Genomic DNA, 13,738 nt, shown 5'->3' with positions numbered 1-13,738 from the left:
AATTGGGAATTCAAACCCAGGATAACAACCAGAAAAAAGCATAAAATATGTTTAAAGTACTTTCTTGAAAAAACAGGAAAAAACAATAAAATAGCAAACAAAACAAATCGACATCAATAGAAACTACCTAGAAAATTTCTAATATGAAAAAATAGATTTATTAGTGAGCATGTGGAGCGCCAAACCCGACCATCAACGCCACGAACTTGTGGAAGACGTTCATGTCCAGCTTCTCGACGACCTCCATTTGATCATAATATGGTTTTGGTTTGTAGAGACGGAGACCTTTCTCAATCCACACAATATTCTTCTCCGCATTATCTCCGTTTTCCGTGGGTTTCAGAGTGTTCAACTGCATGGCGACCAGATCGAGACGTCCGTTGACGAGCTGCACTCCACGGACTAGCTGAAAATTTAGAATTTGATACTGTAAAACCTGTATTAGAAAAGCCCCTTTAATAGAAGGGCCCTTTTTTAAAATTTTTCGCATAAAAAAGTTCTTAATTTCGGTGAAAGTGGTGGATTTTCTTGCATTTTCATGCAATTTAAAAGAAAATTCGCCTGATTTTTGAAATGAAAATTTTCGGAAAGAAGACCGAAAAAGGGAGGGCCCCTGTAATTGAAGGGCCTCTCTAATAGAAGGGCCCTCCAGAGGTACCTCGGAACAATAGAAGGGCCGGCCCTTCTATTACAGGTTTTACGGTAATAACTGTATTATTGTCTATTCAAATCAATCGCACGAGTGAACGAGTAAAAAAACATGTAGAGAGCCCTCAAACCTGTAGAGGCGCTGTAGAGACGCAGACATTTTTACTCGTTCACTCGTGCGATTATTTTGAATAGACAATATAATGTTAACTCACAATTGGTTTCTTCATCTCTGTTGCTCCATTTCTCGTAGCTTCGGCAACAGCGGCAGCGTATGTCGTTAGAATCGCATTAGCCATGTTTTGTTCACTAAAAACCCCAAATTTGAATTTTATATTCAATTAAAAAAAATTACCTTGTCCATGGATATTTTTGGTCCTGTTCGCGAGACCAGAGAACCGAATGAACATGTGTTTGCTGTTCACTTCTGGTTAGCAAAAGATCGTCATTGTAAATTGTATCGGTTTCAAAGTCGATAACCGGTGAGATTGGATAAATATCGGGCAATGGCTCTGCGCTAAAATAAAACAATTATGAGCATGTATCCTTATTTTCTGAGATTCATCCTTACCTAGCCGATTGAACATCAATCGGACCCGCCCATGGCATAGTAACCGTGGAATTTAGCGACTGTACTGTCAGATGTGGTTGAGCTCGTAAAACAAGCGGCGTTTTGGAGAAGTATTGACCACCGGAGAGGTATACAGATAGTGGAGAATCACGGTTTACTCTGAAATCGCAACTTACATAGGTGAAGATTTGAATGTGGAACTTACTGGAAGCTGTGCTCCAGTGCTTGTGTACGAAGACCACCGAGGATGACGTGCCTTAGAAGATTGTTGAGAATGATATTGCTGAAAATTTGGAATTTCGCATTTTACAATAAGTATCAATTCGCTCACTTTCTTTTTATCACCGGAGTACCATGTAGACGATGATGACGAATCCAGAACATTACAGGATCAAATCGTTCTGGCAGTTTTTCCAATGTAGGATTATATCGTTCTCCATGAAGAATAGAGTCGCGGACCATTTCCTCGTCGATTTCCAATTTGGCTGCAGAATTATGAAGAATGGTCTCTGGCAGTCCATTTCGAACAACGCTTCGAGTCAAAAGAGCTGCTTGCGAAATTCCATCGCTCATCGGCTCGGCTCCTTCAAAAATGTACGCTGGATGATTTTTCTGCAGTGGATGTAGCTGTTCTAAGAACTGAAACGATGAAAATTTAGATGTTTTCCTTTTTACTTGAAAAACTCACTCGAACTTCAAAATCCGCTTCCTCTCTCGCCTGTTCGACAAGATTCTTACGATTGCTGAATGTGAAAACCTCATTTGGTTCGAATATCGGAACACCGAGAGCTTTTACTGCTTCTGGAACCTCGAACGCCGGCATCTTCCTTTTGTTCCGCGAATTATAGATCTCTTTGAAGATTCGTGTGTCCATTTTACCCCATTGTTTGACGGCGCGGTATTTGCGAAACACCATCTGAAAAAATTAATGAATTATCAAGCTTTTAGACGAATATCCGACCGGATTTTTGTGAAAGCAAAAAATTTAGAAGAAAGGTACGGTTTTCGTGGTGAAACCTAAAACAAAGTTTGTGATGTGACTCCTTAGACTACCGTAGAAGGTCTCGCAACGAAATTTAATTTTGTGGTTTTTTTTTGTTTCGGATGCTTTTCAACATCGGTATTTTAAGAATAAAGCGATTTTTCTACAAAAAATGGCATAACTAGCAAAAAATATATCTGAAATTCTTTTTCTTGTTGCAACCAAGGTTTCAAAGTTCTAGTTCATTAATGCCGCCAATTTTTATGGAATTAGAAAAATCAGATTATGAAATTCTGAATTTTGAAAAATATTCTGAATCATTCTCTCACGGGTGGGACATTCTCTGCTGTCTCTTCTCTCTCGCGCAGACCTCTGCGTCTCCACAGTTGACCAATCATGCTCTATCGATCACTTTTCGACGCAGCGCAGTCGCACGACACACATCGTCCTCTGGAGGCCGCGTTTCGTTTTCTCTGCACTCTCTCACTTTCTCACACTCTTTCTTCGCCCCTACCCCCTCGAGTCACTTTTATCTGCGCTCCGTTGCCATTCTTCCTCAATTTTCTTTCACAAATTCGCACCAATTTGAATTTAGTCTTTACACTATCTTAACATTTTTCTCTGAAAAATGTTAAATATCATATTTCGAACAAGTTATCTTTATTCTGGGTTCAAGGTTGATATCCGAATCTGTCTTACAATTCTTCCTTTTTATCTCAAATTTATAACAAATATTTTCAGACCAAAATGTCGCTGCAAGAAATGGAAGAACTAGGTAAGTGTATATATATATATATATATATATATATATATATATATATATATATATATAAAAAATTCAATTTCCAGACGCATATCCGGAATCCGGGGATCTTCTAGACGCAAACATGATTCCCACAGCGGCCACAGAAGTTGTTATGTCTGGAGATGGAATCGAAAGAGTGAGTTTTAATGAATATTCCGTTGAATATATATATATATATATTTTTTTTTTTTTTTTCAGACATTTGTTGAAGCGGACGAAGAGGGGTATCAATATGAATACACATACGAGGAGGAAGCTGACGATTCACATCACCATCATCATATGGAAGAAGAGGTCGTAGTCACAGAGGAAACCGATTATCCAGCACATTGGAAGCAGGATAAGTAAGAGAAATGTCCCATTTCGTGACTTTTTAAACGTTCTTATTTATAGGAAAATGAATTTGTATGATGTTCTGGATGGCAAGCTATACATGGAAGAGTCGAAACAAGAGAAGCGACCCACAATCGACGAGCAAGCGTTTGCAGTAGTCTATGGACATGGTGCTACAGTACCCCGTGAATCTTCGGCTGATTTTAATTATCCTGGAGATGAATTTCGAGAGTTTCCAGTCTACGCGGCGCCAAAAAATGTGCAAGGCGATAGAACTTGTCAGGGTTGTGGAATGACGCTTAGACGGAGTGTTTTCTATCATCATGCACGAATGATTCGTGAAAAAGGCGCATGCAATCTCTACACACCACAAAGGTTCCCGTGCACCCAGTGTGATGCTCGTATAGGAACTCTGGAGAAGCTGTGTCAGCATATGGAACAAATACATCAAGCGCCAACTCAAATCAAAACAATGACTTTCACAAATGAAGAGGATTTCAAACAATTCCGCATTGAGCTTGAAGGAAAGGGAGGCAATTTTAGAATGGCAAGAGGAAACAAGAAAAGCAAGGTTTATTGATAAATGATTCGTTCAATATTTCAAATTACTTAGTTTTATTACAGAAAGGAGTCGTCCAATACTTCCGCTGTAATCGCCTCCAAACCCTCTCCCGTAATCAAACGTTTCGTCCTGTCGATAATCCGACTACCGAAGATCTTCCTTCGAATCGCAAGCGTGGACGTCTTCATCAGCAAGAGCTTCGCGCGCAAAGTGCCAAACAAGTCATTCGTACTGAAAACTCTTGCACTGCATTCTACAACAAGGCCTATTTAGACAATGGGTAGGTTATCAAAATTGTGAATATGTTGGATTTTATTAGTTTTCAGAATTATCGAAGTTCGATTCTGTGATCATCATTTACACGACGATGAGAAGTTGCGACTTCCGGAGGCAGTGAGAATGCGAGTCATCGAGTTGGCTCGCAAGAATTTGCCGCATGTAGTAATTTTGATGATTGTGAAAGGTATTTTGTTTATCTTTGAAATTTAATTTTAAATAAACTGGAATTCAGATGAGCGCTTCAAATATTGTGAGAGAAACTCGGCCAACGATCGTCGTATTCAAGACATGAAGACTCAAGATATCCGTCAAGTGTTGGCTGGAAACAACCGATCTGAGAAAAGTAACATTTCCATCAGAATAAAATCCCAATTTCCTTATTTTCAGCTCGTTTGTCCCGTGGAGAAGCTCCATTATTCGACCCAAACATGACTATCACGTCGACTGGCGAAGAAGATCCGAATAGACCGTGGCCTGATATCCGATCGCAAGGGAAAATCGATCGATGCGCTCTGTCTCTTCAGGAACTTCGCTATTTGGACTTGTTCGATAGCAATCGCGAGGAAATCATGGCCAAATTGAACGAGAGAACGAGAGTGGAGCAGGATAAAAAGTGAGAAAATATATTTAAAATTTGAATTTATTTTTTTAAATTCAGGGCTCTCTTCGATTCATTCATCCACCGGCTGTCCAGCTCCCAAGAAATCATGAAGAATCTTCATTATCGTCAACTCGTTCCATCTGAAGCAACGTTGATGAAGTTGAAAAAGGTGTACACCTTCTTGAATAAGATTGAGGATCAGCTATTGAATCCAAGACGTGAACAAACAATTCCGAATCGAGTTTCTTCGTACATGAAAATGATGGAGGAGGAAGCGAAGAATATCGAAAGAGGCAGACAAGGAGGTCCTATCGATGAGATAGACGTTGTTGGAATCGATGAGGAAGAGTATAGCGAGCATCTGAATCTCCACGATGTTGTCGCTGAAGAAGAGGTTGGATATATTCATCACGAAGACGAAGAAGGTGATATGGAACTACAGAGAGCGATTGTCGCGGTCGAGGACGACGAATATCCGATGGTCGAAGAAGTTATTGAGCATACCATTGATGATGTTGTGGGCGAAGAGGTTGTTGAAGAAGGAGTCGTCGAAGAAACTGTTGGGGAGGTGGACCAGCATATGGAGGAGCAAGAAGTACAAGAAGAAGGAGGAGAGGAAGAGGAGGAACAAGAAGAAGACGATGAACCAACAGTGACAAGAACTGGTCGAGTAGTGAAAAAGAAACCGCACTTCGACGCCTAATTCTGATTCATTCCCCATTTTTTCGTTGTATCATGGTACCAAACCAAACATTTATTGTCTCATAATACTATCCTGACAGATCATCCCTAAATACCATATGATTTTCTTTTGAGCCACACAATTGAAATCTTGATTTTTTTTGGATCTCCCTCTCATTCTTCCCTTTTCCTTTTCAATTTTCTTTTCTTGTGTTTGTCTCAAAATGAAGTAATAATAATAATGACCACCACCTACAGTACCCCCTCCTTCCTCTCCCCTCCCATCTAATAGAAAGTACATTTCCCTATGTATCAACGGTTCAAGGTTTCGCGCGCAGCTACACCGGATCGGGTAGGGGTTTTGCAGAAGTGCAAACCGATGTGTTCTTTCTTTTGCATTTCCCTCCCACTGATCTTTGTGACACATCTTCAAAAGTGTATAAATTCCGAAGGGGAACGATCAGAGAATCATACGGAATCATGAAGAATCGGAATGTCCTCTCCAACATTCTGGATATGATATTTTTTAACAGACTCTCTCTAATTCTATTCTATTCTTTCTGGTTTCTCGTTGGGATTCTAGCACTCCGGAAGTCCCAAAATGCCCTTTCTGCTGTCCAATACGTCAAAGCGAATAGTGATTCTGTCTCGTTGAGTTTCATTGAATCGTCTCCAGAATTCGAGAAGCTTCTGGACATTTTAGAAGAAAAGTATCCAAGACCTCCTGCATTTTTTCTTCTAAATCAGTTTGCTCTTAACATGACTGATAATTTTCTATGCAACACTGCCACGTTGCAAGGTGCTCATGAGAGATTCGTGTTTGTGACATTGGATGAAGTGGCGAGGGATACAATCAGAAGGCGTTGGCCAGAGATTCAGATTTTCCATTGGCCTACTCCGTCGCTTTATGTAAGTGGCCGAAGGTCCCACAACGACAACTACAGTAAACTAAAAATTTTGCGATTTTTCAAAAAAAAAAATTGATTGATTTTCTGCAAAATTTTCTGCAAATTTGATTTTCTGCAAAATTTTTAGACTTTTTAAGGTTTTTAAGTTTTTTCAAAGATTGTTTTTCAGTTTTTTTCAGTTTTTATTGTCTGAAATTTGACGGAACGTTGTTTAGATTACTGAAGACTACTGTAGAAAACGAATTTCTTTTTTATTTTTTTTTGGCAAACACAATCGTGTCAAATGCAGATAAATTTCTCTTGCAAAAACTACAAACTACAAGGTTTTCTACAGTAATCTACAGTAATCCTCAGTGGTCAAAACACCATCTCGTCAAACTTCCGACCAAAACACCGGAAAAATTGAAAAAGAGGTTTTACAAATAGCTGAAAAACCAAGAAAGGACTAAAAATTTCACAAAAAAATCGAAGAAAAAATCAATTTATTTTCCGGATTTTTCACCTCGATTTTTCTTCGTTTTCGATCTAGTTTTCGCTATCAAAAATTTATATGTACCTACTTTTTTCCGGAAAAGAATAACAGGCGAAAAGCAATAAAAAACGAGAAAAGAAATCCAGAAAAATCATATCTTTAGGTTACGGTAGTTGTCGTTGTCGGACATTCCTCGATTTTTTTTCGTACCAGAATAATAGTTGCAAACTTTCAGAAGCCATTCTCATTCGCAGAAGGTGCATATCAAACTATCTATCTATTGAGATCCAATCTGGCACTGGCACTCATCAAAAAGTAGGTCAATCTGGCGTGCCTCTGGCGCATAATTACCCGCACTAAAGTTTGTACTAGCATAAAACTTGAGTAAATCGTTGCACTAGGTTCAAATTTTCAGTACAAAAATTCCAACAATTCCTCAGTAAACTGGCCAAATTTCAAATGTTTTTTATCAGTTTTGAGCTGAATTATCATTTGTCAAAGTTGTTTCATCTCATGAAAATCACGACGGTTCATCTTTGGACAATTATAACAATACCTAGACTTGAGGAATTGCTTTGAAACACTTTTCAATTTGAAAAATTTTTGAAGCTTTAAATCAAATTTGAAATTTTATTTCTACCAATTTTCTTGCTTTCAAGATACCTATGTCTAAAGATATACTCGTTTTTATCAGGCCTTTTTCTGCAGAAGAATATCATTCTGGATGATGCAACAGGATACGTTCTGGCGAAAGAGTATTTTTGATCTAAACTTTGAAGACGATATGTCCTACGACGCGATTTTTGACCAATTGGGAGATGGAGACAATTCTTTGAGGAAGGAATGGGTCAATGGAGCAAACTGGTTTATTCGAGCCAACAATGATACCCAGTTCTTTTTTGAGAGACTATCGGCGAAGTTGGCACATTGGTATACACCTGATGTAGGCATTATGATTCATCAGTGTAACACTTGGGACAAACCGAAGTGTGCTTATATTCCATACAAGTCAGTTTTTTTTTGATTTTTTTACAAGAAATACATGCTCATTTAAATGCGCCTTTAAGAATTCTGTTACCGTTTCCTAATAGTAAGCTACGCCCACCCTCGAGTTTTCGGCCGCAAGGAACATTAAATCAAACCAGAGTAACAATATTTGATCAAAAATTGATCTCATTGATCAGTATACGGTATGTACTTTTTTTTGCAGTGTGACCTATTCGTGGGAATGGATGTTCAGTGATCAATCAAATCCACCGTATCTTCTCCAACTGGATTGTGAGACCAACGGAGGAACGAAACTAATGCAACTTGGCAGATACGGATTCCATTTTGTCAATCCTGATGGAACTTGTAATAATCAAAAGGTGCATTTTCTCTATTAGTGACCGTTTACAGAGGAAATTTTCAGATAACATCCGCCAAGTCTCGAATGGAAAATGGGACTGTTGAAGTTCAGATGACAAAAACCCTTCCGTCTTGGGGACGACTACAATTCAAGTTATACTGGTACATAACAGAGTATCTTCTATGGATTCCAGTGTTTGGAGAATATTTGAGACCATATTTAGCACTAGCTGGTTTCATTTTGATGATTACGATCTGATTTATTAAATTTTTTGTATTACGGGTTTTAGAAAAATAAAGTTAATTGCTTGTCATGAACAGATTACGGTATCTCCACAAGAACATCAAAACGAAAAGCCTGACAAAGATACGGTAGTTCGATTGTGCATGCAGAAATCGTCCAGGTTCCATTTCCATCCACTGCTCCACATCCGTCGAGATGAGCAAAGTTTGAAAACTGAGGTTGAGAAGCCGATTCTAATCCAATTTCTGTTCTCAGCCCGAACCAGACCATTGTGGTATTTTGAGATTTTTTTAGAAGAATTTTTGCGTAGTTGTTCTTTGATTCGCTGTCCAAATAAGCAAGGTTACTTCCGAGTTCCTCACAGTGGAGCTGAATAATTCAAAGGAGAATGGATGAAAATCAAAGATGTCCAGATGTCCAGATTCCAGATTCCAGATTCCAGATTCCAGAAATTTAGAAATTCAGAAATTCCGAAATTCAGAAAATCAGAAGTTCAGAAATTCAGAAAATTAGAAATTCAGAAATTCAGAAATTCAGAAATTCAGAAACTCAGAAATTCAGAAATTCAGAAATTCAGATTCTCCGGATTCCAGATTCCAGATTACAAAGTCTGCCTAAAAAGTTACCTGTGCATCATTCCAGTTCTTTCTCTCCTCGAATAACTTATATTTGGTTCCGGCTTCACTGGTATTCCATGTTCCTTGAATCTTATTTTGCATCACTTCCAAACGACTTCTCAAATATTCCACTTTTTGGTGAAGATCCGAAGATTCTGGGTTGCTGTATCCTTGAGAATATGATCCGCCTGAGTAGGATCCTCCAGAATAACCAACGCCACCAGAGGAGCCTCCTGTTGAGAACCCAACTTGCGTCGTCTTCTTGGCTTTCTTTTTGAATACAAACTCCACAGCTTTTTTTCCGAATTTCAAAATTTTCGATGGCTTCTTCGGTCCTTCAACTCCGATTCCCAAGTCTTTCTTGGCCCATCCAACAGCCATCCCAACATATTTTTCGGATCCTTTTACCTTTTCTTTAATTCTATCGAATAGTGGTTTTTTCGTTGTCAAGATGGAGTCTCCGCCATAGTGAACATTCGGATTCCATCCATAATGTTTTGTAGTTTTCAAATTGAAATCCGTGTTTATCCGAGGTGTTGTTTTTTGAACAAATGTGTTTTTGGTATCATCAGATTTTGAGAATTTTGACTTGACTTTTTCCTTCGCATGCTCGACTTTCGTTTTAATTTTTTGCTTTCCAGCTTCATATTTTTCCTTTGCCGAATCAATTTTCGATCTCACCCATGATTTATCCTTTTTCGGAGGAGGAGGTGGAGGGGGAGGAGCAGGCTTGGCTTTTTGAGTCACTTTTCGGGACTCGATCTGAATTTTTGAAATTTATTTTAGATTAAAGGCCGACCTAATATTTTTGCTACGGATTTTCAGGTCAATTTTTCCTGTAGTTTCCCGTAAAAAAATGGAGCTAATAGAGCTCAAAGTTGACTATTCGGGTGGGCTTCTACACAGGGTAACGGCTGCGCATGGTATATGCCTAGGCGCGCATATAGGATGCTATGTGCGCCCATAATAATTCCGTGGGTGGCGCGTGCGCACTATGTGCTTCGGCAGTGGGCACGAAAAGAGTCGGGAATATGCATCCATTTAGGACACATATAGGGGGAATCGGGTGAGGGTTAGGTCGTCGTGGGGAACCACCTATGAAGGTTCGTGGATTCTGATGTGAAAGCTTTTCAATCTCCATCAAGATTGCTGTTTGTTATTTTATTTATTGGAATTTTATTTTTATTATATAAATTTTTCGTTTATTGGAAGTGTCTATATTGTGTAAAAGATGGGACGCACATTTTTGGATGACTTCGATGCTGAGAAGAAGAAAAGAAGAAGAAACAGAGGTATGCTTTGAAAGTTTCTTATAAACAAAAGTGAGGAGGAGGTTCAGAGGTTGTCCATATCGCTGAAGACACCTCACGGGGAGACAGCCAGGAAGAATTAGAAGATAACTGGGATTCAGATGTGGAGCAGCAAGAAACTTTATCCCAGAACCACTCGTTAGACATAGACGAATCAACAAACAGTGTTGAGTGCTTATCAAGTAATTTTCTAAAAATTATACAATCACACCTTCAACTGTACCTTTTAGAACTGGCAACAAATGTCCGGAATGCTTCCGATAAAGAGTTGCAACTAGTTTTGACAGCATGCATTGGCAGATTTTCACAGAAGGATTTGGATCGTTTGCTCACAACTTACGATGATCCTTGTTTTGTGAGAAATGTGAAATCGTTATGGAATTGTCAGAAAAGCTCATTAAGTGTTCACTACTACTGTAATTGTTGTGGCAAGGCTTGTAAGAAGGAAGAATTGTGGTAGATTATTGCAAAAAGCTCTATCGTAAGAAAAAACTTTAGCTGTGGTCCAGTAGCAAAATTTGTCCGTGTGGGAATATATGCTCAACTTCTGAAGCTTCTCGAACATCATTGGAATGCAATTTTGAATTTGAGAAAGAAACTGAAAAAGGATGAAGCGAAGCAACATAATTTATCCAGTCAATTTTATAGTCCTTTATGGCAATCAGAACCAGACAGAAGTTTTTTTTCTATCAGCAGTTCTAAGCGTTGATGGCGTCTCCATATCTGGAAATACAAGGTTTGAAATAAAGACTATTCTAGAAAATAATGATTTAAGGAAAATATGGCCAGTAAGTCTGGTTCTAGTGGACTTGCCCACAGCGGACATGCAAGCCTCTACAAACGTTCTTTTGGAAGGAATTGTTGAGTGTAGTGTGAATCCGGCCACGACATTATGGAATTCGTTATATCCTCTTATCAAAACCGATTGTTACGAAGTAAAAGGATCTGTCAGAAATATGCACTTTAAGTTGTTTTGTGCTACATTATCTGCTGATCGACCTGTAAATAGCTATGTTTAATTTAGGAAATCTTGTGTTTCAGGCAAAACGGAGTTTCCTTGGATTAAGAAGTCATCAGTCGTCAAAGTCCTGCGCTTACTGTGTGTCTGACGGTACTTTTTTCAAACTCGGCGGGGATTTTCGCGAAAAGCTTGGCAGGGAACAAACTTTCAAAGATAGTCTAGAAGGTGTTAATGGGTTCAATGATGTGGCTTCTCACTTCTTACAATTGTTCCTCCCATATGAGACTCCGGTTGATGTTCTCCACAATTTCGCCGAAGGGATTTTTGACAGAATTCATAAAGGTGCAGAAACTTATCATATTTTATGTTGTCATATTATTCTAGAATTGTTTCCAAAGCGAGGATTTATGTCTAAATCGGATTTATTCTATGTCAATGATCAAGATGAATTACTGGAAGAACTCGCTAAAGTTGTCGTCCCCTCAAGTTACCAGAATATAAGCAAAAGACGGAACGCAACAGATAAGCTTAATGTAAAACTGATTATATTGTTCACTATCAATTGTCTGTATTTTTAGTATTTTTGTCTGATGCTCTGTTCTCTTGCTATAGTTTCTGACCTATTATCACCAGAGGCTCGGATTGTTTTAATAGGATTATCACTTCTTGTGAACCGAATCTACACTGGAGTGGAGGTAGATACTATTATTGCCATAACATTCATTTACTTTCTATTTTGAAGGTCAGTGAGATTTCGAAGAAGACGGTGTCATCTCATCGTAATGCCGAGTCTCTATCAGAATCAGATGACGATTTTCACGAGCCCGTGAGTACTATTTTTGCCATGCCATTCATTCACTTCCTAATTTGAAGCTAAAAAAGAAAATCAAAAATGAGCCGCTATCGACTGCGAGGATTCCACAGGCACATCTATATCATAAAACTGAAAAGAAGAATGGAATCGTTTTTGAAACGGAAATTGGAAAAGATGCGGCGATGGATGAATCTTTTAAACATTCACAATTTGAACCATCTTACATAAAAAATATGAAAAACGAGAAAACAAGGAGAGAAAGAGAACGACATAACAGCTCTATAAAATCCGATGCTATCGAGTTTCCGGGATCCCCGAGTTATGAGGCGTCAACTAATAAGAAATGGAATCCGATTTCCTTTGGTCGAATGTACATGTATGATTCCATACAAGGTGTACCTCTGTGCAAGGCTAATATCGAAGTATGTTTCCATCTGTTCGATTTTACACCATTAATTTTTCTAGGTAGCAACGAAAAAATTAATAAAGCACAAGAAGCCGTTCGATTCTTCTGAATTTCTAGAAATAGCATCAGAATTTCACGGAAATTCGCCTCTTCTGGAAAGTTTATCCATCGGACTCGCAGTAATGACTGAAGCGGTAGTGGTTGTCATTTCTACGTTCAGTTTTCAAGTTTTTTGCAGTTCAACTCTGGATGCAGCAACTCAAATAAAAATGCAGGGTCTTCAAGTTTGAAACCATTCATTATCAGAAATATCGGATTCAATTTAACTAGTGCCAAAAGAAACGAATCGCTCATTTCACTTCCTTCTGGATGCCAGTTCTACATGTCTCAGGTTCTCAGCAATTACGAAGCTAGCAATTTTACATCATCAGAGTATAAAACTCATGGGAAATCGATCATTCGACGAGTATTCAGTGTTGTGAGTGTTTCTTATTTACGGAGTCGTGTAGTCCTCTAATTTAGGTTTCTAAGAAAGACCCATTCTTCCCAGCCTATAGTGCCTCTGAAAATAGCCATGCGTATTGTTCATTGGGATCCACTTTTTTCACAAAAGTTACAAGTAGGTTATGAGTAAACCACACACAAATCATAATGAAACTTTCAGATTTCCTGATCAACGGATTCAATCAAGAACATAGTGATGAAGTTGAGATCTACACTATCCGAATGTGCAGAGACGCTGTAGGCAATCTTATGTAATTTTTGAAATGTTACTGTTTTTATATTCCACGTTTTAGAGATCGGGTCCGGAGACAATTCGTTGTTCTTCATCCAGAGACCAATGCCGAGCAGCTCGCAATTGAGCTAAAGTCTTTGCTCGCAAAACACGGAAATGTCCCAAATACGTGAGTTTTTCCATGTGATCACATATACCGTAATAATAGCTTACAGAATCGAATTCTATCCGGAACATGATGAGTACGACCTAGCATCGACGTCTTCTGGAAATTATTGATCTCCTCTCGTCAACGTGTCTTCAAATGTTTTCAGCCACATCTCTGTTGCTTTTCCCCGATGATCTCTGTTGCTTTTTCCCGATGAACTACTAATACTTTGGTTCAGTTTCTTGTTCATCCCTTCTATCGTTTTTATGTTGTTTTTAAGATTAAAAAAATAAAAGCTAATTGTTTTCTATCA

General features: G+C 38.6%; 5 protein-coding genes across 5 annotated transcripts; 3 read left to right on the top strand and 2 right to left on the bottom strand.

Moving 5' to 3' along the window:
• Window positions 1-160: 160 nt before the first annotated feature.
• On the bottom strand, window positions 161-2,135 carry Cbr-mrpl-37 (the record flags this gene model as incomplete). Its single annotated transcript, XM_002631534.1, has 7 exons — window positions 161-406; window positions 864-957; window positions 1,004-1,165; window positions 1,220-1,378; window positions 1,425-1,502; window positions 1,551-1,858; window positions 1,908-2,135. The coding sequence occupies 7 exons, from the start codon at window positions 2,133-2,135 to the stop codon at window positions 161-163; spliced, it is 1,275 nt and encodes a 424-aa protein (XP_002631580.1).
• An 813-nt stretch (window positions 2,136-2,948) lies between these two features.
• CBG20757 lies at window positions 2,949-5,484 on the top strand (the record flags this gene model as incomplete). The annotated part of the gene is made up of 9 exons (XM_002631533.1): window positions 2,949-2,976; window positions 3,051-3,142; window positions 3,205-3,350; window positions 3,400-3,910; window positions 3,964-4,181; window positions 4,228-4,364; window positions 4,413-4,523; window positions 4,568-4,793; window positions 4,839-5,484. The coding sequence occupies 9 exons, from the start codon at window positions 2,949-2,951 to the stop codon at window positions 5,482-5,484; spliced, it is 2,115 nt and encodes a 704-aa protein (XP_002631579.1).
• A 494-nt stretch (window positions 5,485-5,978) lies between these two features.
• CBG20756 lies at window positions 5,979-8,448 on the top strand (the record flags this gene model as incomplete). The annotated part of the gene is made up of 5 exons (XM_045242701.1): window positions 5,979-6,371; window positions 7,006-7,157; window positions 7,551-7,850; window positions 8,053-8,209; window positions 8,254-8,448. The coding sequence occupies 5 exons, from the start codon at window positions 5,979-5,981 to the stop codon at window positions 8,446-8,448; spliced, it is 1,197 nt and encodes a 398-aa protein (XP_045097129.1).
• A 63-nt stretch (window positions 8,449-8,511) lies between these two features.
• Window positions 8,512-10,758, bottom strand: CBG20755 (the record flags this gene model as incomplete). Its single annotated transcript, XM_002631531.2, has 4 exons — window positions 8,512-8,802; window positions 9,060-9,812; window positions 10,420-10,550; window positions 10,701-10,758. The coding sequence occupies 4 exons, from the start codon at window positions 10,756-10,758 to the stop codon at window positions 8,512-8,514; spliced, it is 1,233 nt and encodes a 410-aa protein (XP_002631577.2).
• A 426-nt stretch (window positions 10,759-11,184) lies between these two features.
• On the top strand, window positions 11,185-13,556 carry CBG20754 (the record flags this gene model as incomplete). Its single annotated transcript, XM_045242700.1, has 11 exons — window positions 11,185-11,361; window positions 11,402-11,854; window positions 11,900-12,016; window positions 12,064-12,147; window positions 12,195-12,557; window positions 12,601-12,735; window positions 12,780-13,019; window positions 13,064-13,160; window positions 13,206-13,296; window positions 13,339-13,446; window positions 13,493-13,556. 11 exons carry the CDS (start codon window positions 11,185-11,187, stop codon window positions 13,554-13,556), a joined length of 1,929 nt encoding a protein of 642 aa, XP_045097128.1.
• Between the last annotated feature and the right edge of the window lie 182 nt (window positions 13,557-13,738).

This window comes from Caenorhabditis briggsae (genome assembly GCF_000004555.2).
Source record: "Caenorhabditis briggsae complete genome, chrII, whole genome shotgun sequence".
Taxonomy (NCBI): Eukaryota; Metazoa; Nematoda; class Chromadorea; order Rhabditida; family Rhabditidae; genus Caenorhabditis; species Caenorhabditis briggsae.
This window is presented reverse-complemented; position numbering and strand designations above follow the sequence as displayed.